The sequence below is a fragment of the Nycticebus coucang genome, chromosome X, assembly GCF_027406575.1.
Source record: "Nycticebus coucang isolate mNycCou1 chromosome X, mNycCou1.pri, whole genome shotgun sequence".
Classification (NCBI taxonomy): domain Eukaryota; kingdom Metazoa; phylum Chordata; class Mammalia; order Primates; family Lorisidae; genus Nycticebus; species Nycticebus coucang.
The window spans coordinates 74382824-74407103 of NC_069804.1; the positions used below are offsets into that span (position 1 = coordinate 74382824).

General features: G+C 41.3%; 1 protein-coding gene across 1 annotated transcript in view; it reads left to right on the top strand.

The window, feature by feature from the left end:
- The window catches only part of AR (androgen receptor), a 229692-nt gene extending 206860 nt beyond the window's left edge, over window positions 1-22832 (top strand). Inside the window, exons 5-9 of the mRNA XM_053579728.1 lie at window positions 8884-9171; window positions 15436-15580; window positions 20583-20713; window positions 21561-21718; window positions 22527-22832. Of these exons, the coding sequence (XP_053435703.1) occupies window positions 8884-9171; window positions 15436-15580; window positions 20583-20713; window positions 21561-21718; window positions 22527-22682 (878 nt within the window). The 3' untranslated portion in view covers window positions 22683-22832. The remainder of the gene's footprint in view (window positions 1-8883; window positions 9172-15435; window positions 15581-20582; window positions 20714-21560; window positions 21719-22526) is intronic.
- The last annotated feature ends 1448 nt before the right edge of the window (window positions 22833-24280 follow it).

A 24280-nucleotide genomic window follows, 5' to 3' on the forward strand; every position in this document is an offset into this window, starting at 1 on the left:
CCCTCACTCAGGATGGTATCTAGACAGTGAGCCCCTTTCTTCTGGCTCAGTAGTCAGAAAGAGGAGACTTGGAAATATTTTCTGCTGGATCTTGTGTTTTGGCAAGGATGTGTAGCATTGCATATCATTCTATTATTAATTACATTTACTCCTCCATGAACTAAAAACCATTAGACTAAATAGTCCAACATAAACCTTGAAAGATAAAATTTGATATTCTTTCCCCTGGCTATTTCTCTAACTGAAAATTGGTACTGAAAGGAGAATGGGGGTGTCGGACAAAGGACCAAGGAGGCTTCTTGCCTAAAGGAATTTGGCATACACTTATTAATCCCACTTGGTTGCACCCCCTACTAATCTCTCACTTCATGCCTGCCAAGAATGGGCTCTGCTCCTTTCCTCTTGTCCCTGTCCTAGTTCATCTCCACCCATCTCCAACTCCCACCACTAATCCTTTTCTCCAGTAAAAAGTTACTCAACCTGATGAAATTCAAAGACTACTACCACCCTGGAAGTCAGTGTACCTGGTTCTAACTCCTGCTCTGCCACTATCTAGCCATGTGACCTTGGGCTTGACTTATTTTTGACCTTCACTCTCTTCATCGTCAAAATTAAAGTTTGATTTGAAGGGGAGAAGAAGGGAGAGACAAGATCTAAGACCTTCAAACTCTCTTTGGGAAAAGTGCTAAGTGATAAGCACTTGGTAAACATCCTTATTTAGAAAATCACAACCCTGTGAGGTAGACACTATTTTTTGGGGGGGGGGGGCGGAGCATATTTTTGTTTTTATTTGTTTTATTTTTATTTCTATTTCAGATTAATATGAGGGAACAAATGATTAGATTATATTGTTCCAGTTATTCTCTTGAGATTCTGAAACCCGTCAGTTTGGTCCTCAACCTTTGGCTTAGACCATTTGCCCAAGATGGAATGCCATATTTATCATTGTTTGCCACCATAGGCAGTTTTTTAGAATTGTTTCTAGATAGAGAACCATTATTGAAAAAGAATGCCATAGCCTGTCTATTGATATACACTTTAACAGAGTACAGATCACTTTCACTGGGTTTATCTCATTTCCTCCTAAAAATATTCCTAGGCAACAATCAGGCCAGATCATCACTATTGTTGATGAGAAAACTGAGAATCAGGAGAAATCAAGATATTTGTTCAAGGTCACCCATCTCATGAAACTCTGAATACCACCAATAATAAGAAGTCCTTTATTGCAAGTAGCATTTTAGAACTTTAATGTCATTACTGCATTTGGCCTCTTGGAGTTCAATGCATTTTTCACTATCTACCAGTCTTGGAGAATCTACCTTCTACTCTCAGGCATCAGCACAGTGTCTATATTCCTTGTAACAACCTTATGAATCAAGCACTGATATTATCTTCATTTTACAAATGAGCTAACTGAGGTACAGAGGTTAGTCTTGCTCAAAGTCACATAGCTAGTCATAGAGCCAGGGTTACAAATAAAACAGTCTGACTCCAGAATATTTAGTCTTAATTATTATACTTAATACATGGGTAAGGACACTAAGAGCCAGAGAGGAAAAGAGACAGTCTTAAAGTCTCACAGGAAGTTCCCCTGGTTCATAATCCAGTATTCCTCTGACTTTGTAATCCTGAAATCATATGGTGAGATCTTCTGAATCTAATCCTCGTAAATGAAAATATGGCTGACCTGATTTAAGCCAGAGGCCACAAACTACCTTTCCCAAGGCCAAAATTCACCTGCAGAATTCTGTTTGTTCAACACACTAGATTGCCCCTAGGCAGGACATGGATCACTATCACTCTCCTTAGCCCTCCCTATTTATGTTCCCCAGGCATTTTTCCTCATTTATATATCTCTAACTTGTGAAGGCATTTGAGTTCATGACCTTTAGATTTAAGCATTATAATATATAAACACTGTACACAAACATGCTTACATGTATTCACATAAGGACAGCCTAGTCTGGTTTCACAAGGAATTTGAAGTCCTACACCAAACATACCCTTATGTTTACTTAGCATTTAGAATTACATTTAAGATCTGAACTTAGTTTTATAGGCAGTCATGTGCTGAAGAAACTTAGGTTGTTTTTATTTTATTCTGTGTCACCCTTGCTTTCTCTGTTATATCTGGTTCCCTGTTAGTCTTGCTTTCTGCCCTTCCCCGGGCCTGAGTTAGGTTACCTACAATCCATTTACTCCTTATTCTTTAGGAGTACATGGAGAGTAAAGAGACCATTTTGGAGGACTCACTATGTGCCAGGCACTCTCTCGTTTAGGTCTCATCAGTGTCCTCAAAGATGGGTGTGGCAGCACCCCATTTTTTAAGTGAGGAAACTGAATCTTTTTGAAGCTAAGAAAAGGGATCAAAGTTATTAACCTAGTAATTGACAGAGCTGGGATTTGAACTTAATATTGTCTGACTCCAAAGCCTATTATTTTGTCCCACATCACACTTCTGAAAGGGAAGTATACTTGTTTTCTATTGCTGCATAACATACTGCCACAAACTTAGCAGCTTCAAATAATACCCACTTATCTGTTATAAGTCAGAAATCTGGCACAGTATGACTGGATTATCAATCTAAGGTCTCACAAGGATGAGACCATGCCATGGTCTAGTCTGGAGCTCCAGGTTCTTTTCCAAGCTCATGTGATTTTGGCAGGCTTCAGTTCTTTTCAGTTATAGGATTACAGTTCCAATTTCCTTTCTGAGTATCAGCCAGGGGCCATTCTCAACTCCTTGAGGCTGCTCTCTTTTCTTGCCATGTGGATCCCCACACTTTCAAATCCAGCATCAGAGAATATTCCTTGTTTTTAAATCCTCTCACTCCATGAATATCTTTCCAGGAAAAGTCTGTTCCCTTTTGAAGCTGCTTCAATTGCCCGGGGGTCCTCCTCATAAAATACTCACCCAGACCAATTTCTTCGAGGGTTTTCCCTGCACTCTCTTCTAGTATTTTTATAGTTTCATGTCTTAAGTTTAAATCTTTAATCCAGTGATAGTCTATCTTAGTTACTGGTGAAAGGTGTGGGTCCAGTTTCAGTCTTCTACAGGTTGCCAGCCAGTTCACCCAGCACCATTTGTTAAATAGGGAATCGTTTCCCCACTGAATGTTTTTAATTGGCTTGTCAAAGATCAAATAAGGGTAAGTAGCTGGGTTAATCTCTTGGTTCTCTATTGTGTTCCATACATCTACCTCTCTGCTTTTGTGCCAGTACCATGCTGTTTTGATCACTATCGATTGTACCAGAATGTTTATTGCAGCCCAATTCATAATTGCTAAGTCATGGAAAAAGCCCAAGTGCCCATCAATCCACGAATGGATTAATAAATTGTGGTGTATGTACACCATGGAATATTATGCAGCCTTAAAGAAAGATGGAGACTTTACCTCTTTCATGTTTACATGGATGGAGCTGGAACATATTCTTCTTAGGAAAGTATCTCAAGAATGGAAGAAAAAGTATCCAATGTACTCAGCCCTACTATGAAACTAATTTATGGCTTTCATATGAAAGCTATAACCCAGTTATAACCTAAGAATATGGGGAAGGGGGAAAGGGAGAGGAGGGAGGGGGGAGGATGGGCGGAGGGAGGGTGATTGGTGGGATTACACCTGTGGTGCATCTTACAAGGGTACATGTGAAACTTAGTAAATGTAGAATATAAATGTCTTAACACGATAACTAAGAATATGCCAGGAAGGCTATGTTAACCAGTGTGACGAAAATGCGTCAAATGGTCTATAAAAACAGTGTATGGTGCCCCATGATTGCATTAATGTACACAGTTATGATTTAATTAAAAAAAAAGTCCGTTCCTTTTAAGGGCTCACCTGATTAGGTCAGGCCCCTAAAGGATAACTACTTTAAAATTCAACTAAATTAGACCCTTAATTACATTTGCCCAGTTCTTTCACAGAAGCATTTAGATTAGTGCTTTAATAACTAACTGGAAGGAGGTGTGTGTATTCCAGGGTCTTGGAATGTTGAGTGAGATTTTAGAAGTCAGCCTACCACAGAAAGTGATTCTATGTTCCAAATTCCTTGGTGAGATAAAAAGGAAGAGAAACATTCTTGATTTTAAACAGAGCAATTCAAACTTTCTAAGATTTTAGAAATTTCACCTCACCTCCATCTCTCCCTTGCTTATATGTGAGAAGGCCTCTATCTTAGGGTGGCAACAAATGAGTCTGGAGAAGCCTAAAGGTCACAGAAGCTGATGAAGTTACAGATTAATCACTTCTGCTCCTCCTTAGGAATGTGCCATGGAAGCTCATTTGAAAAATCTTTTTCTGAAAAAAATAAATAAATGAGAAAAATCTTTTCTCTGGTGCTGTAGAGACCACCCCCATAAGGATCTAATGCTCCAGGGTTATAAATTTACTTCCACATAGGATCCAGGCATCCTATCAGGCCAGGTGTTCCAGTGCTCTAAAGAGCAAGTTGGGATGGAAAAGCCCCTTGCCAATGAGTCTTTCTGTCACTGCTCTGGCCCAACATGAAAAGACAGGGAAGAGATGTTGAATAGCTCACACCCCATTAGAACTATCCACCTCTACTTTCCCCTTTCTCCTTGCTTCATCACTCAATTTAAGTAAACCAATGAGAGTCTACCTTGACACAGTGGCTGTCTGCCCTGCATCTCACATGAAAGATTTGACTCTGGGGCTCAGGTGCAGGGGGTGGGAGAGGTGTGGGGGTGGCCTTCATAGAAAAAAACAAGGCCTTGGGCATTGAGTAACAGCTGAGACTAGCAAGCCTCATTGTGCAGCATTCCAAGTCGTCTAGCAACATGCTGGCCTCTGCTGTGGAGAAAGAACAGAGGATCCCCAGCAGGATAAATGGAATCTGATTTCAATTACGTTCAGTACAGTCACCCTCTTCAAGCAGATAGGCCAGAACACCTGGTGCGGCTAGGGCCACTGTGGTCACAGGGGCAGCAAGCACATTACCCAGGTCCTGGAGGCAAGTGGGAATACAGCTTCTCTTCCTCAAGCAGATGCCATATAGGAGGATGTGAAAAGTCCAGCCAAGTAAGTTCTCATTGGCACTATACAGTGAAGGGGGAATTATTTCATCTTAATGGATTCTTCCCACAGTCTTCTGAGCATATTGATCTTGCTTGTAATGAGTTTGCTTAGGTCCACGAGTCATCATCACCCCACTGAGATCTGAGTCATTGGTGAGAAAATCAAAGTGACATATCTCACTAATCATGTGCTGTATGTCCCTCTACCTTCTGAAAAAGCCCATGGATTCATCAGTATATAATTTATTTGGATGTATTTGTTAAATGAGACATGTACTCAACACTCTGTATTCACAGCACTATTCAGTAGAGCTTTCTGAGATTATGGAAATCTTCTATATCTGTGTTATCCAGTAATGTATCCACTAGCTACATCTGGCTTTTGAACATAGAAAATGTGGTTAGTTGAGACTGAAGGACTACATTTCTAATTTTTTTGAATTTTAATTCAATTTTGAATAGATACATGTCACTAGTAGCTACTATGTTGGACAGTACAGATCTAGAAGGAGCTCAGAGAGGCACATACTGAGATAGAACAGGTATTAGTCAAAAAGAGAGCTATTGTGTCATAGTAAATTCTGATAAGAACCCTGGTTCTGATCTCAGCTCTGCCACTAGGTGACATCATCTTCTGCCTCCCCCGATGGCTTCTGCCTCCCCATCTTCGACTTGAAGGTTGGATTGATGTCAAAAGTCCTGAAATGATGGCTAAAGTCTAAATTCAATTTTGGAATATACGAGTTTCAAAATATTTTGAAACTTTTTATGAATGCCTTCTATGGGGGTGTGTGCACATGCACATTTGCTCACCTGGTGGGAAATATAGCATTTATTCCAGTTTGTCAGAGTACCAACTATTCTCCGATACACATGCATAGACCCTCCTGCTGTATTACCTCTGTAGACCCTGAAGGTATTTGAATCTGTCACTCCTGGATAAGATGATTTCTAAGAACCCTTTCTGTTTTGTCATGCTGGGAATCTTAAGCAATTCTAGTGTGCCAAATCTGTTTCAGCTTGGGGAAAATGACTGGAGTGCTCTCATAACTTCCTATCATGTCATTCTGTATTTGATGCTAGTTACTGAAGTTTGTAGTCAAGGGAGAAGAAAGGAAGTAGAAAGGATATAACTCTAGCCCTGCTCCTCAAGTCTATTTTTAGCTAAATACGGGGTTCAAAACTTCAGACTCCTTGGAGAGGCAACATGATATAGTAAAGAGAACATGGGCTTTGTAGTCAGCAGACCAATTTCAGATTATTGTGTTCTCTTTCTTGATAGCTATGTTACCTCAGTTTACTCATTTGCAAAACAGGGATAATCCTTAATCTCCTGTTACCTCAGTTGCAAAACAGGGATAAGAAACATCCTTAATCTCCTAAGATCACTGTGGAATTAAATATTGTAATTTGTTCATGAAGTGAGGCATATGGAAGGCCTTGAAAAAAATAGTAGTTCCCTTTATTTCTCTTAGTTACCTCATCCATAAGCTAATTATGCCTCTCTCCTATCCCAGGCTGGAAAGAGTACTAAATGGTCTGGCAACTCCTAAGCTCAAAACCAGAAAGCACCTGTGATGGGGAAGGTGGAATCATCCCATAGGAACCTCAGCAGGGGAGCAGATTCTGTAGGCACTACCAGTCTGTAGAACTGTGTCCAAGAACCCATGTTTACATTAAGTTCACTAGATGACAAGATACTGTGGGGGTCAGGCCTCTACCCCTGAGCTTGGCCCCGAACACACCTTCCACCCTGTGCCCTTGGCAGGGAGTGGGAGTTGGAAGTGGTGTGCATATCTCCTTATTACTGGGTGTGCCTAAACCCTGAAGAAATGATTGTTGGACAAGGTCATCTTGCACTGAGGGTTGGTTTTCCAGGTTTCTCTCTTATTTCCTCCTGAGTTCTTCTTTATGTTCCTCTTGCACCATTAACCCCACCATTTTTCTCTTCCCTACCTAAGTTGTTGATCCAAACGGGATCTATTCTTACAGTTATTTGCTGAGTGACGCTATGAATGGAGTTTGCCTTGCACCACTTATTTTTCTAATTAGAACAGAAGGTCAGTTCCAGATATTTGTCTTTCTCTGCAGAAGACAGAAGCAGATGAGTAGTAGGTTTTTTTGTATTTATCCATCTAAATTGAACAATCAATTTCTCTGTTTTATACCTTTTTATTTATTATTATTATTTTTAAAAGATTACAGATAAAGTAGTTTATGATCTTTACAGTGAAACTGCCTATACTAGACCTCAGAGTTATGACCTTTTCAATTATTTCTGCCAATATGAATGCTAGGGAAACTAGCACAAACATCAAAATGCCCCAAAACCTCTAAATTATGTATATGTGAACATGTAGGGAGGATGGTTCTTAAAGTTTGAGTTCCAGATTATTGTGGTTGTTTTAAAAACTGTTGTTTATACCATTATTTGTAATGGCTGCCTCCTACCATGATTTCCAGTTTATAGACAGATGGTAGAGACAGAGACATTCTGTCATTTTTTTGATACTATTGAAGATGTCAACCCTTCACCTCCCCCTCCCCTTTGCTAAAAAGAAGAAAATATCTTACAGTGCATCTTTGACTATGATTCTAACAGTATTTCAGACTGTTCGTAGTGTTCAGTGGAAAATGGGACACCAGAAAATTCCCATTCAGTGAGCCTAAATTTGGTAGTATGAAGATGGAAGGGATGGATTTTTAGGGCTATTTTTTTTAAACCCATTTCCCATATGATGCTTGAATTCTTAACCATTATGCATCTAGTCTCTGTTCATTTCCAGGGACATTAATGCCTGGAAACCTTTCCAGCTTCAGAGAGCTTTAACTAACAAAATGTGTGTGTGTGTGTGTGTGAATGCACACTTAGAGAAAAAGAGAACACTAAAAGCTAAGTTATCTGGTACTCATAGGAATCCAAAGAAAAGTCTAGTCCTTTTCACCAGACATGCCTTTCTATTCTCTTTCCCTAGCCATCTGCTAGACATGCTAAACATAGACACATGTACATCTACCCTTTTATCTACAACAATAAGTATTTGTCTATGTTAAAGCCCAAATACCCCTATATGATATATGTGGCCCTTTAAAATCAGGCCCCATCTTTATTTTCAACCCCATAATAGCCACTCTCCCCACGTATACAATATACATTTCAGCCACACTAGTCTCTAGTTGTTTCCCTAAACACTCATCAGTGCTTTTGTTTATGCACTTTCCACCCACCTCTTTCCTGGAGAAGTCTTCATTGATTTTCAAACTTGCGGTTAAGTGCCACCTTCTATATAAAGTATGTTTTACCAGCACCTATGCAGGGACAGTATTGTTTTTCTCTTTTGTTGATGTTTCTATTGTAACATTTACCAATTTGACGTTTTCTAGAATTGTTTATGGACATTTATTTCTCCTCTACAAGAGTAGGTCAGGGCCTGAGTCATTTCTGTCACCCAGAAGCAAAGGTCTAACATTGGATAGCTGTTGAATGAATGAATGCATCATGAATGTATTATTAGTAAATGAGTTCATTGAAAGGCCCAGGTATGAATACTGAAGGCAGAGCCAAATCCAAGGATAGATTAGATTGGTCTGGCACAGGGATCAGGGAGAAAGCAAGATATTAAAGTTTGGTTTTAGCAGAGATTTGGGATGATGAATCATTCACTCAATCATTCACTCATTCACTCATATTGAATGAGCATTATTCCTTAAGGAGGCTAGAGTCTGTGACCAAGGAGGATGAATATCTTTATTTTCTTAGTTCAGGCAGTTTTTCCTTCAGGGTAACTGCACTGTGTGTTTTTGGCTATTGATAATAAATTCAAGTTTCTTTTTCTACCCAATAGCCCGGAAGCTGAAGAAACTTGGCAATCTGAAACTACAGGAAGAAGGGGAGGCTTCCAGTGCCACCAGCCCCACCGAGGAGCCAAGCCAAAAGCTTACAGTGTCACACATTGAAGGCTACGAGTGTCAGCCCATCTTTCTGAATGTTCTGGAAGCCATTGAGCCAGGCGTGGTGTGTGCTGGACATGACAACAACCAGCCTGACTCTTTTGCAGCCTTGCTCTCTAGCCTCAATGAATTGGGTGAGAGACAGCTTGTTCACGTGGTCAAGTGGGCCAAGGCCTTGCCTGGTAAGGAAAAGGAAAGTGGGGGCATGGGATAAAGGAGACCATATTTAGTGAATGCTCCTATTATCCAGGCAACATGTTGGATGCTATCCTTCCCATTAACTTTGTTATAATTCTCACTTTAAACATAAGAGAATTGAGATGCAGAAAGTAAAAAGTGTCTCAGATGGCTCCCAATGTTGTCATGTTTTCATGTTCAACCAACAGACAAGGTCAGCAAATTTTCCCATAATCACAAAGTCATACTCATATGTGCCTTAGGATGCTTTTCTAATATGTGCCAAACACACTCACCCCAAAGATAATCTTGAAACTGGCTGATATTCTGTCTTCAGTATAACCTTCAGGTGGTATGGTTAAAAGAATATGAGGTTGGAAGTCAGAATATGGGTTCTTATCTTAGCTCTACTGGTAATTTATTGTGTGATGCCCCTCCCCTTCTGGGTCTCAGTCTCTCTATCTGTAAAGAGTGATTTAGACTTACTTAATGGTTTTCAAATTTTGCTTCAAGGCATGCTTAGTGCTCTTTAAACTACCTCAGAGGGCGGCACCTGTGGCTCAAGGAGTAGGGCGCCGGTCCCATATGCTGGAGGTGGTGGGTTCAAACCCAGCCCCGGCCAAAAAAATAAAAAAATAAATAAACTACCTCAGAAATCATCATAAAGGAAAGATCAGGTGACAGTAAGAGAATTGCTAAGTGTTTGTTTAACTTCTGCTTTAATACCTCCAGTGATAGGGAATTCACTTCCTTCCTAGACCATCAGTTGTTTAAACAAGTTGATTATTAAAATACTACAGCTTAAGGAATACACAGAGATTCTCTATCCAATAATTTTATGAACTTTCCTTAGCAGCCAAAAACCTTAAGTTCTCAAAAGCATTCTACATACATACAGTGGAGCTGGATAAAACCAGAGTCTGTGACCTAGGCCTGACCAGATCAGCCTCTCTTCCTCACTATCCTGGGGAAGCCCCAGGTCACTTTTGGGCTCCAGAGAATACAGTTTGAAAACAAGTGAAGCATATACTCTTTAAACAGTCTCCTAATCCTGATTACATTACTCAAAGATTCTTTTAAAATATTAGCAAACATGGGCAGCGTGTGTGGCTCAGGGAGTAGGGCGCCGGTCCCATATACTGAGGGTGGTGGGTTTGAACCCGGCCCCAGCCAAAACTGCAACAACAACAACAACAACAAAATATTAGCAAATAAACCTCCTCTTGTAGAGTCAAAGATTAACCTGCCTCCCAGTAGTAATTGCATTCATGTGAAAATTTATGGTGAACAGAGCAGTATTATACGTATACCTGATTTGATCCTCATAAGAATCTGACAAAATATGGGTTCTTTCCCCATTTCACAGAAGACACTGAATCTCTGGGAAGTGGTGTGATTGGCCTACAGTTACATAGCCAACAGATAGCAGAAAAAGAACTTGAGCTCAGATCATTTTCTGATTCCAAATCCCCTCCTAATTTTACTCCACCTGTAGTTTGTAGCACTTCTGCAATTCTGTAGCCATAGGCTTTACAGTGAGAGTCCAAGGCCTTATCAAAGGCCACTTGGGTCATATTGTGGGCCTGCTATATTTGAAGACATTGCATGTTGGCCATCAGCCCCTATTTTGTCTGTTTGTCTGTTTGTTTGGGATAAAATCTCTCTGTTGCTCAGACTGGAGTACAATGACCTCATCATAGCTCATTGTAACCTCAAACTCCTGGGCTCCAATGATCTTCCTGGCTTAGCCTCCCAAGTAGCTGTGACTACAGGCATATATCACCATGCCCAGCTATTTTTCTTTTTAATAAATGCAGGGTCTTTCCATTTTTCCCAGGCTGATCTTGAACCTAGGCTCAAATAGTCCTCCCACCTCTGCCTTCAAAAGTGCGAGGATTATAGACATAAGCCACTTCACCCACTCAAGCCCAATTGTTGTATTTTCGACTCACAAGGCCCAATTGCAGCTCTAACCATACCTATAGACTTTCCAGATAGAGAAGCTGAGGTTGACTATTCAATATGATTACTGGGAGGGAGCCCCATGGGCTCTAACTGGATATTCAGTGTGCCGAAACAGAGGGTTCCCACCAAGTATAAAAACCAAAAAGAATAAAGAGAAAGTTATTTTAATTCTTACCCATTTTTCAGCAGGATGTCTTGATATCATGTGTTTGACAGAGATCAAAGTTTAGTCTCCCCAGACAGTTTTCAAACACTTAACTTGTCTCATTTTATAGGATACAGATACTTTTAATATATATGATTACGCTTAATCCTCACAACAGTCCTATGAATCATAGGGACTATTATTTCCATTACATGGCAAGGTTCAAAGAGGCTAATTAACTTGCTTCATTTGATCACTTAACAGAAGGAGCCAAGACTTGTGCTCAGACCCACTAGTTTCTAATTTAGTGGTCTTGACAATAACCATACAAATCATCATGGCAGAATTTGTATGAATGGGAACACTGACTTTCCTCAGTTTAACCCCCAGGATGGGAAACACTTTTTTTGCATTAACTCTACAAGCTGATATCAGGTTCACTGTCTGTCTTGCCATAGTAAATGATCTCTGACCATAAGTCATTTAAAAGAATAGCTTGAAAGAAAGCCAGTTATCACATGTATATTGTCAGAAATCACCTACTAGTTCAGGTAATTTACTCATTCAATAGATTGAGTTTCTGACATGTATAAGGCACTGTACTAGGCACTTAGTAAGATTTTGTTGTAAGTTTTCTGTGATAGTAATGATATATGGAAATTGATTAGTAGGGTACCTGGCACATTAAAAGATGATAACTATTCACTGGGAGAAATGAGTAGATTGTATATGAATAGTATATTTAGAATGAAATGTATCTGGTTTGGTATCCTAGCTATGCACTAGTTGTGTGACCTTGAGCAAAATCACGTTTTCTTTGTGCTTCTCTTACCTCATTTGCAGAGATAATAGTACAATCACTACCTTGCAAATTGTTATCAACAAAGAGATTATGCATAAAGAGCATCTTGTACGGTAGCTGAAATATTGTAGGTGCTCCCCTGTAAATGGTGACTCATTGTTATGTGGCTTGAGTACTAAGCCACTGCTTTCACTGAGATCAACTTAAGCTACCACTGACTTTGCCGACAAGCTCCTTCATGTTCCCAAAGGCTGAAATGTGTTCTTTGAAGACTTTGCCTGGCAGATGTACTAGAGCAGCAAATATTTCCAAACTGGGCTTTCTTTGAGACTGTTCTCTCACACTAGACACAGAACTACAGGTATCCCCTGAAGATTGTTAAAAACAAACAACAAACAAATGATGTCAATTAGATTCTAATGAGAAAACAGTCTCAAAGAAACTGTCTCTGCTCCCTAACCTTTTTGGTATATTACAAAATCTGAGAACAACTCCTTTCTATTTCTCTCAAATAGTCTATGATGGTGGCAAATAGGTATTGAGTAAATGCATGCCTTAAGGAAACCTGTAGGGCTGAGGCTATTATTTCCTCAAGTCTTCCCTCAATAACGATGCAAGCTACCTCAAAAGCTGGGCATTAGAGCACACATTTAGGTACTACAATTAGATTAGACCAGGGGTCCTCAAACTACAGCTCGCAGACCACAGGAAGCAGTATGATTGTATTTGTAGCCGTTTTGTTTTTTACTTCAAAATAAGATATGTGCAGTGTGCATAGGAATTTATTCATAGTTTTGTTTTTGTTTGTTTTTTTTAAACTATAGTCTGGCCCTCCAATGGTCTGAGGGACAGTGAATTGACCCCCTGTTTAAAAAGTTTGAGGACACCTGGATTAGACCTACAGGAAAATTAGCTGACCACATTGATCACATGTGCACAGTCTTGAGTGCTAAGCAGCTCTCACTAAGGAGTGTGTATTAACATTACAGCCAAACAAAGCTCTCCCTTTTCTTCCCTCTTTGTTACCTCCCTCGCATCTCAGGGAGGAAAGAAAACATCAGTATGAACAGTTTCCTTGATACTGTAAGCAACAATCCTCATCCCTCCATGCATTCTCACATACTCCAGCAAAAGATTAAGGATCACCATCCAAAGACTTTCCTTGCTCCCCACTGCCTCCTACTCCAGAGGTTCAGGATTCAAGCTCCTGGGCCTTTCCCCCATGAGTTCCTTGGTTGCTGTATGCTTGGACCCCACTTCTTGTCTCCTACTGGGCATATCAGTCTTAGGCGTTCTTTGCTACAGAGGGTCTACAAGCAGGAAATACTCTAGCATCTGAGGCTTTGGGCAGTCTGTCAGCATGTCAGTACAGTGAAAATTGGAGGCACTGGGCTGGGAGCTAAGGTTGCAGCCAAGGTTGGTCTGTGCTATGAGGACCCTGATGTCTGGGACACTTGTGACCTAAAAAAAAGAGGAAAGGGAAATGGGGCTGTGTGGGTAGGCAGGAACCAATTCAGAAAAACAATGTGTCTGGGTAGTGTAGACTTCAGACCTGAGCCTATGGCTGGGGAAAGCTGGTGACCTTGATGGTTCCTGAACTGTGACCTTTAGCAGTAAAGTGGAGAAAACACCAAGAAAGAGATCAGAACACCTAAGTTCTAGTCCCCATTTGTCCACATGTAGATATATGACTTTGGGCAAGTTAGTTAACTTCTTTGGCCCTCAGGTTCCTTGCTGGTAAAGTAAGTGTCACATCATCCTTTCTCTGGGGCTACTGTGAGGGTTAAATGAGGTCACCAATAGAAAGGTGAGTAGGTTGATATAAATTTGAGGAAACAGTCCTTATGAAGTATAACAAGACAAAATTTCAAATAATTCTGGATTTGGTGGGCAGAAGAGAAAGAAGGTGCTAGTAGGGATGAGCTCTGAGGTGATGCCTTCATAACTTTAAGTATCCAACTGTTTTAAAACCTCCAGGAGAATATAGCCATATTTGTACTACCTCTGTGTTATTGTGGGAGCCTCTGTTCTCTGAGCTTAAGGGGGGATAATTTGGAGATCACCTGATTCCCATTTTACAAAGTGGAAAAAATTGAAGTTCCTTAGTCCACTTGTTTAATATTTTTCAAATGTCTGCTCAAATACCTGAACAGTGCTGTGTACTAGGAAGGCAAAGATGAATAAAGAGATACAACCCCAATCCTCAAGAAGCTGAGAGAGAGAGACCAATGCTATATAATGAGTGCTGTAGTTAGGTGGGGCTATGCAAGGTGAAAGAAGAATCATTAAGCTTTCTGCTTGGGAGAGTTGGAAAAGGCTTCACAGAGTGACGACTTAGAAGATGATCAGGTTTTTAATAGATGGAAGGCCTGAGATAGAGAAGGCATTCTATGCAAAAGCAACTACCTGTGTAAAGATAGCACAGCTATACAGGCATGTGAAAGCATGATGTGTTCAGCAAATTGTATGTTTATCAGAATAGCTGGGACCTAAATTATGAGAAAGCTAGTGGCAAGAAATTAGTCTAGGGAAATAGTCCATAAAGGACCTGTTTTTGTACAATAATGGCAGTAAGGTGAGGATGGCAGTAGGGTAAGAAACTAGCAGGGTCAGGGTACCTGTTGAATAGAAAAGAATGAAGAAGTATGGGACAGAAAGTGGGACAGATAAAAGACAGCACAAGGGAATGGCTTTCAAGGCATGCTCCCATAAGCTAATATGTAAGAATATCCCTTTCCAGGGTTGTTTAGACAAGCCAAATCAGATTATAGCTAGAAATGAGCTTTGTAAAGTAAAAAGTTCTGTTCATGTGGAAAGAATGATTATTAAACTGTATCTTCAGAAAGGTGGAATGATCAAGACCACAGTCTTTGGAGCATGGGCTTGGCTTTGGAATTTGGTCTGTTAATTACTAGCCATATGATTTTGGACATGTTATTCTTAACTTCTCTGATTCACTTTTATTGGTTCACAGAATAAGGATAATAGTTGTACCTATTTTATTCACTTTTGTGAGAGTTAAATGAGGTAATATAAGTAAAGTGCTTAGAAAAGAGTTCACTCATTGTGAGCTACTAGTGTTAGTAGGTGTTAGATTACTTTTCTCTTCCAACTGGCAATGCCCCTTTTGCCTCCATCATCTCATTTTAGCAACTCAGTGAATTCTGAGGGTCACGGAATATTATCCTCATTATACAGTTTGTTCTTTTCCCTTCACCATCAGTGACCTATTCTGATTGTCCATAGGCTTCTGAGGGACTGCCTGAGTGCCAGAGAGTCTTAGCCCAACAGAGGCCCAGACTTAGTTCAGCGTATCAGTGCCCAGACTGACCACTGTCTCTGTCCCTTCTTCTCCAGGATTCCGCAACTTGCATGTGGACGACCAGATGGCAGTCATTCAGTACTCATGGATGGGGCTCATGGTGTTTGCCATGGGCTGGCGATCATTCACCAACGTCAACTCTAGGATGCTCTATTTTGCCCCTGATCTTGTTTTCAATGAGTAAGTGCTCCTGGGCCCAGACCTCACTTAAATACAGTAGCCTGGCCAGACCTGGTTGGTAGTGATAGAGATGGGGGTGACAGTAAAGGTTAGTTCATTTGACCTGCAGGTGTGGGAGTGGAGGTCCTAGCCGGCCAGCCCAGTCTCAGGTGGCTTTGCCTCCGCTCGGAAGCCAACTTGCTGGAGGCAAGGGGGTTGATACTGAGGCAATCCCTTTCCCATCCAAGACCTAATCCTGATATATTGGTTGTGCTTCTGATGTGCTTTGCAGCTTATCTCAGAACTACATATAAAGATCCTTCCCCTTCACTCAGGGCAACATAAGGAAGAGGCAGAGACTCTGGTTGTGAGGACTTACATTTGTTCCTTTAGTCCATTTGTTATCACTGAGGGCTACTATCAGTCACCATTTATTGAGCAACTTCTTTGCACCAGGACTATGTTACTTTCAAAATTCTTTCTCATTGAGTCGTCATGGTGACCTGACCTCTCAGTTTTTCAAGATAATCCTATTTTTTGTTTGTTTGTTTGTTTTTTATGGATGGAGAAAGTCAGCCTCAGCAAAATAAAGTGACTTACCCATATAGCTAGTGCATGTCAGAGGCAAAATTCAAATGTATGTATGTCCCTAATAGCTCTTCTCCTGCCTCATGGTGCTAACTGATCAAGAGGAGCAGTTCTACCATTATCTGACCGTGTGCCCTTGGCCCTGCCATTTCACTTCTGTTAAATGGGTTTAATTAATATCTGTACTGCCACAAGCTCTATTTATCCTTTACGAATTTGGGCAAGGGCTCAGGTTTTAGAATTACATTTTTCTCCACTAAGATCTCTGTTTCCTCCTCTGTCAGTTATAATAGAACCTTCATAAATGGTTTCTTATAATAGCTAATTGTGAACTGGTGAATGTGGAGCAAAAGAAATCCCTTTCTGATTTTCCCTTTTTCTAATAGTGAAACTCTTCTGAGTTAGAGGATTTCTCTGTGTCTGCCATTTAAGGTCCATGGCACTGTGACTGGAGCTGGTCAGAAAAATCTTCCCAAGGACCTTCAGCTAGTCTCAACACAAGGATACTTTTAGTCAGGGCAGTAATTGACCTTCTTTTCCCTCCAGCCCTCTAACCTAGAGGAACCTTAAAATAAAATTTACAGAATAGTGATTCTTTCCAGTACAGCAGTGCTATGCAATGGAGAGTGAGCGTCCCCAGTTGCCCTCTTCCAACCTAACCAGCCTGATAACCAGAAGCTAAGAATAGCCACTGGGACTTTGGTATGACCTGCTTTGTAGCATCCAGACCTCCAAAGAGTTGCCTATGATGCCATCTTCTGGGGCAGACCTTAAAAATTCCCCTAACTCCCATCTCCAATCCCCTCCTATGCTTGAGTGATTGACTCAACTCCATGAACAACTGCTCCACCTTCCCCTGAGACCTTTGGAGCTTTGCAAGGTGATAACTAGTTATTTTTTAAATCCCCATTTCCTTCTGTACCTCTGAGTAAGCATATGACACCCCCCCATCTCATTTGCCTGGCACAGTCCCATCCATTTCATCAAAAGATGCCACACATCTCTCCACAGGGATAGAGGCCAAGAACCACCAATTCCCAGAGCTCCTGAAATAATAAGCCCTCCCATCCCCTTATAATAATCCACTATATTAGAGCTCTCAGGGTACCTACAAACATCTAGAAAGTGCTTGTGAACATAGATGCTATTGAAATTTTAGTAGGAATAATTTTTCGTTGTGCAATACATTCTTACATATTGGAATATGTTAAGAATCCCTGGCACCTTCTCACTAAATACAAAATAAGATTCCAGTCACTCTGACAGCCCAAACTGCCCACACACATTCCTAATGCCCCCTGAGGACATAGTACCCTCAAGTCAAGAGCCACTAATTATTGCCAGCATCCTCAAGGTACTAACAAGGAGACTGAGACTCAAAGAGAGAGATAGAGACTTTTCCAAGCTAGGCCAAGCCATTGTCTTTTTTTTTTTAATTTCAGATTAATATGAGCTATGAGGATACAAATGATCAAGATACATTGTTTGCGTTTGTTAGGTATAGTTCAAGTGGTAGTTGAGCCCTTGACCCAGGGGGTGCACTGTATACTCTTAATTTGTACCCATTAAGTGAGAGCTTACCAATCCTTCCCTCCTTCTCTCTCATCTTTCCCTCCTTCCCTCTTCCCCCACTTGATTTAATTGCATTTTTCTCTTATATAGGAATATAGTTGTTAATCTACTGGTTTCATATTAGTATTGAGTACATTATATATTTGTTTTTACATTCTTGTGATATTTTAATAAGAAGATGGTCTTCAGTTCCATCCAGGTTAATATAAAGCTTTAAAGTCTCCATCTTTTTATGGCTGGATAGTATTCCATGGTATACAAATACCATAGTTTATTAATCCATTCATGGGCTGATGGGCACTTGGGTTGTTTCTATATCAAGTGATTGTGAATTGAGCTATAATGAACATTCTAGTGCAAATTTCCTTATTGTAAAATGATATTTTTTCCCTTCTGGGTAGATACCTAGTAATGATAGTGCAGGATCAGATGAAAGGCTTACTATTAGCCCTTTGAGGATTCTCCATATTTCTTTCCTTAAAGGCTGTATTAGTTTGAAATCCTACCAGCAGTGTAAAAGTATTCCTTTCTTCTGACATTCAGAAGATGTTTGCGTGCTAGGAATCTGACAGAGCAGTGGTAACTAGAATCTACACAGAACTGAAACTAGTCAACAAGACCAAACAGTTCCATTTATAAGAAGACAGACAAATGGCCAACAAACACATGAAAAAAAATGCTCATTGTCCTAATCATCAGGTAAATACAAATCATAACCACCCTGAGATATCACCTAACCCCAGTGAGAACAGCCCACATCACAAAGTCTCAAAGCTGCAGATGCCGGTGTGGGTGTGGAAAGAAACTAACCCATTTTTTGATCTCTCTGACACCAAACCTTATCATAAATCCCGTTTTTTTCTTTCTGTCTTTTTGGAGAGTACATGCTGTGAAGATAATGGGCTTGAACCTTACCCATATGACCTTGGGAAAATTTCTGAGTTTTTCTGAGCCTCAAATCTCATCTGTAGAATGGTGAATAGTATCATAATAGCACCTTCCTACATGTCATTCACTGAGCACTTACTATGTATTAGGTAGACACTGTGCTCAGTGCTTTCTAACCTTCATTTCCTCTCTTATCTATTCTTGTTTATTTCCACCTACCCTACCCCTGCTCTCCTCAATTCCATTCCTGCCCTTCTTTTTCTACTCTGCACTCTCTTCTCCCTTTCCTTCAACTCTCTCCTGTTCTTTTTGCCCTTTCTCCTCATTTCTTGTTTCTATTCCCTTTGAATTCCTCCCCTTGCCTTTTCCCCTTCTTTTCCTCTATTCTCCATCTTCTTTGTCCCTGGGGCCTGCTGCAATGTTACAGGAATCCTCTATGATTTCAATGGTAAAAGAGTACATGTTGTCATCAACAGAGAGTTGAAGTCCAATGCAGACTGGAACAAGGCCAGGCCACAGGGTCAGCAGATCTTACTCAAAAATTCTCTAGGATGAAAGAGCTTGGAGCAACACTGTTCTGGTCAATTGACTTGTGATACTATCTAAACACTTCCTCTTTCTAGTTGGGCTTCGACTTGAGTTGAATAATTCTACACTATCTACCCCTTTTCCCTCTTTCTCCAGGGCACCCAAGATCTCTCTGAGATAAGGCGCTGAGCCTTCCTCCAGACAGTACTAGGCATGCTCACCCTGTGGACTAGGCTAGTGACTTGGGGACCAAAATGTCAAAGCACAGCCTTTGGACTCCTTCTGAGAAGTCTTGTTCTCACCACTTAAATGGGTGTCAAATTTCCTTTTTTTCTCTTCACATGCTACACAGTAAATTTCTGTCTTATACATGTGTGCATGCATGTGCACACACACACACACACATACACACTTGATTTCTGAAGTGCTAAAAACCAGAAAGCCTAGTAGTGGGAGGATGCCGTGTTGTCTCTTAAAGTTATGCAATGGCCAGTCATGGAATCGAGAAGGTTTCTCCCACCCAAGAAGCTCTCCAAGCCTTGGCATTTCACCATATAATTTATAGGTGATAATATGATGATATGTTAAGTCACTACATTGAAAGTAGCTCACATATGTTAATAGCTCCCAAACTATGGTAAGGAACAGCTAGCATATGGGGGAATGGGCTTCCCCTCTAGGACTAGCGAACATATGGACTTAAGATCACATGTGGCCTTCTAGGTCCTTAAGTGTGGTCTTTGACTGAATCTAAATTTTATAGAACAAATCCATAAGGCTTGCAACAGAGAAAGATGAAAAAGCTTTTCTTGCCACCTTTGATGTTTAAAAAAGAACAGTCTTAAAATCTGAAGGCCAAGGGTGGCCTGGCAGTTTTGAAAACCATTAGAACTCGTTTTGAAAGGATAATGTGGAATATCCGTTGCTGGCAGTTTTTAAAGAAATGATAAAATTTCTGGTATTCCAGGCCAGACACAGGGGAGTCAGCAGGATGACCAAATGCTTTGGTTATTGGTACGCCCTCATGTTCTGATGTTAAAAGCTTATTTCTAGGGCCTCTCTACTAGAAATTATAGATGTTGGACACCTAAGAGGCAGGTTCTGGCTCTGGCTATAGCTAGGATATTAGCTCTGTAGTCAGGGAGATCATGTGCCTGCTCCATTGTGTTCATTTGGTTAGGCTTTCCCGTATCTGACTCAGGAAACAGATGGGGCACAGAGACCTGGAAATTCTCACCCATATCCTGGCCAGGGAAGATGAGCAGTTATCAGAATACCAGGATTTTGGAAATAAAGAATAATCTTATTCCTTGTCACTGAACAGAAAAGAGAAACAGAAAGCTCTTGGAGAACCTGGAAAAGGAGGGAAACTGGAGACATTCCCTCTGGGCCTGTTGTAAGCCTCCCTTCATTCTTCTTCCTTTTATTATGTGTATCTCCTTCTCAGGTACCGCATGCACAAGTCCCGGATGTACAGCCAGTGTGTCCGAATGAGGCACCTCTCTCAAGAGTTTGGATGGCTCCAAATCACACCTCAGGAATTCCTGTGCATGAAAGCACTGCTACTTTTCAGCATTAGTAAGTGCCTGGAGGCTCAGGGAATGCCATGGGGGGCACAGAAACTCAAAAGGAACAACTTTCACCATCAAAAGATTATCAGGGAGAAGCCAGTTCCTCGCCACTTTCTTCTTCTTTCTCCCTGCCTAATATCCTTCAGCATTTTTCTTAACACAGGCCACTTTCATGACTAGAGACCAGATTTTGCTAGAATTAAGCCTCTGTCCAATCCCCTACCTACCCTTACTCTCTCTGTGGGATAAGGCCTTTTTGGCTAGTTGCAGCAGGTCTCTGAATTTTTTTTACATCTTCTGCTACAAAAACAAACATGGCCCACCTTGTATTACCTGCAGGGAAGTAGAGCAAGAAAAATTGCCTCCTGGAAGAAATGTCCTCTTCTGCCAAAAGAGGTCTATGTAAGCAACTAAGGGTTTATTTACCAGCCCAGGAACTTTTTTTGTGTCCCTTCTAAACAGAGTGCTGTCTTTGCATCTGTGTAAGGGAGAAATGAGGCAAATTTTGATATTCAAATACATATGCTTTACTTTTCTCAATCAGGCCTGGACTGTGATGACATAAAACCTTAGGATCTAAGACATGGATGGATACATGAGAAGACTAGAAAAAGGAAAGGTTCAGTAAATTTTATTTACTTGATCTCTTCAGATAGGGTCCAGTGATCTTTTTCCCTGAGATCTCCCTGGCAGACCAAAGGCCACAGGCATGCAGACATCAACTGACAGGAAGCCAAGTAACTAGTTCCCTGTGGGGGTGGGGGTCAAGTTTGTGATCATAAAACTTGGTACTTTGTCTAATGCTTCTTTGTGGGCATGCTTCCCCTCCCTGTTCTGTCTTCATCCTACATCAGTTCCAGTGGATGGGCTGAAAAATCAAAAATTCTTTGATGAACTTCGAATGAACTACATCAAGGAACTTGATCGTATCATTGCATGCAAAAGAAAAAATCCCACATCCTGCTCCAGGCGCTTCTACCAGCTTACCAAGCTCCTGGACTCCGTGCAGCCTGTAAGCAAACAATGGAGGGTGCTTTATCAGGGAGAGCAACCTGATAAAGCTAAGTGATAATCTGCTCCTTTAAAGTCTGGTACCACCTGTTGGGAGGTGCTTCCATTCCCCTTTGGCTTTGAGTGTGCTCCAGGAAGAAAATGCACTGGAGAAGGAACATGGGTCACAGTGTCCCAGCTGGCTGTGGGGAAATGGGTGGAGGAGTTCAGAACAGAGCAGTTGGGACTGAGGGAAGGAGCTTACAGCAGATGAATTCTCTAGGCAGACAAAACAGACCTGGATATTTTTCCTTTCTTCCTTGAGTAATGTGCATGTGCGTGTATGTGCGTGGGGGGGGGCAGGGAGAGAGAAAGAGAGAGAGAGGTGAGAGAGAAGAGAGAGAATGTGTGTGAGAGAGAGGGAGAGAGAAAGAAAGGTAAAAGAGAGAGAGAGAGAGAGAGAGAGAGAGAGAGTGCTCTGGGGAAGAGGAACACCCCTTCCTGAATCAAAGAGCTTGCAATTGTATAAGAGATTTATTGGGAGCCCTCGGTGACTCCCTGGAGACCATCTCTCTATCTCTCTCTCTGTCTCTCTCTCTCACACACACACACACACACACACACAAACAAAAATGTGATCTCATGGGAGAGGACCAAGGACAAGGAAGTGGGGAAGGAAATAATGGGCTAAAAGGACCAGAGTCTCCAGAAGCCAACTCCTTGGCAAACCTGTTTTCTCTCTCTCTCTCTCTCTCTCTCTCTCTCTCTCTTCTCTCTCTTCTCTCTCTCTCTCTCCCTCCCTCCCTCCCCCCCCTCTTTATCGCCTACAGATTGCAAGAGAGCTGCATCAGTTCACTTTTGACCTGCTAATCAAGTCCCACATGGTGAGCGTGGACTTTCCGGAAATGATGGCAGAGATCATCTCTGTGCAAGTGCCCAAGATCCTTTCTGGGAAAGTCAAGCCCATTTATTTCCACACACAGTGAAGCATTGGAATCCCCCATTTCTTCACCCCAGCCCATCACCTTTTCAGATGTATTCTGCCTGCTATATAATTCTGCACTACTTCTCTGCAGTGCCTTGGGGAATTTCCTCTATTGATGTACAGTCTGTCATGAACATGTTTCTGAGTTCTATTTGCTGGGTTTTTTTCTCTTTTCTTTTACTCTTTTTCCTCTTCCCTCCCTATCTGATCCTCCATGGCCCCTTCCAGTTCTCCTCCCTGACATGTCTCCTGTGTATCCAATGGCATTGTATTTCTTTAAATCTGTGATGATCCTCACATGGCCCAGTGTCAAGTTGTGCTTGTTTATAGCACTGCACTGTGTGCCAGCCACACAAACATTTACCTTATGCCACGAGAAGTTTGGAGAGCTAAAAGTATCTGGGGAAAAAAGCAAAACCCAAAACAAACAAACAACAACAGCAAAACAAAAAGCAAAAAAGCCAAAAAACCTTGCTAGGGTTTTTTGCTTCAAAAAATAAACAAACAAAAACAAACAGCAATCCCCAAAGAGGCCAACAGTGACTACAAGAAGGTGAAAATTCAAGGCTCATGGGCGTCACTGCTTGTTTTCATCCCCTCCCTCCCTGGGAGGCTTTATTTTCTGCCAATGCCTGTTGCCATTAGAGGGCAGGGTGACCCCAGAGCTGAGTTGGGAAGGAGAAACAAAGAGAGGAGAGGACAAGGAGGGCAGATGGATCATCAGTACCTGCCCACAGCTTTGGCCCCTGGGGGCTAGACTGCTCAACTTCAGTGCAATTCATTGTACTGAAAATGTGCTTCTTGTTTGAAAATTTGTCTACATATGAACTCCTCCCCCTCCAATTCTTTCTTCTCTCACCCTCTGTCTCCACCCTCAAATTGACTTTCAATAGTTTTTCTAAGAGCTTGGAACTGAATGTTCTCTTTAGCCAAAACTTGGCTACTTCTACTGAAGACTCAGACTAGTGAGGAGAGGAAAGATCTGAACCTTTAAAAGGCCTCATGTGGATCCAGGTCTGCTTTCTCATGTGTGAGCCGGGGAGAAGATTGCAGCTGGAATCAGAGGAGAAAGAAATGATGGCTTGACTGTTCTCTCACTTAGGACACTAAGTAGTTGATTCCTCACTGCCACCACCTTTTCCCCATCTTAGAAAGACCTGAATGAAGTTGTCTGGCAGACCCAATATGGCCACAAGCTCCTTTCACCCCCATTTCAGTGTTTTTGGGGCCTGAAGTTTGCCACACTACATTTTAGCCATGGTGGTGAAGCTTGTTCACAGACTCTCCACTAAGAGCCCTAACCACCAAGAAGGCTAGTAAGCCAGCAGCTCTGACATCTCTCTCCAGATGGCAGTAGTCTCAAAGACTTCTTACCAAATATGTCTCATCAACTATCATATCTCTGGAGCCCTTAGAGAAACTGGAAAGAAGGCATCAAAGCAATTGGACAAACTGGGCGCCTTGCCCTTGTCCTCCAGAGATTATACCCTCACACCAAGTGGAAAAATGTCTACTTCCTTCTTTACAGCAGCTAAAGAGAGCTACCAAGATTAAGATTGAAGAGAAAACTCAATTACTACAATGAAAGTACCAGAAACG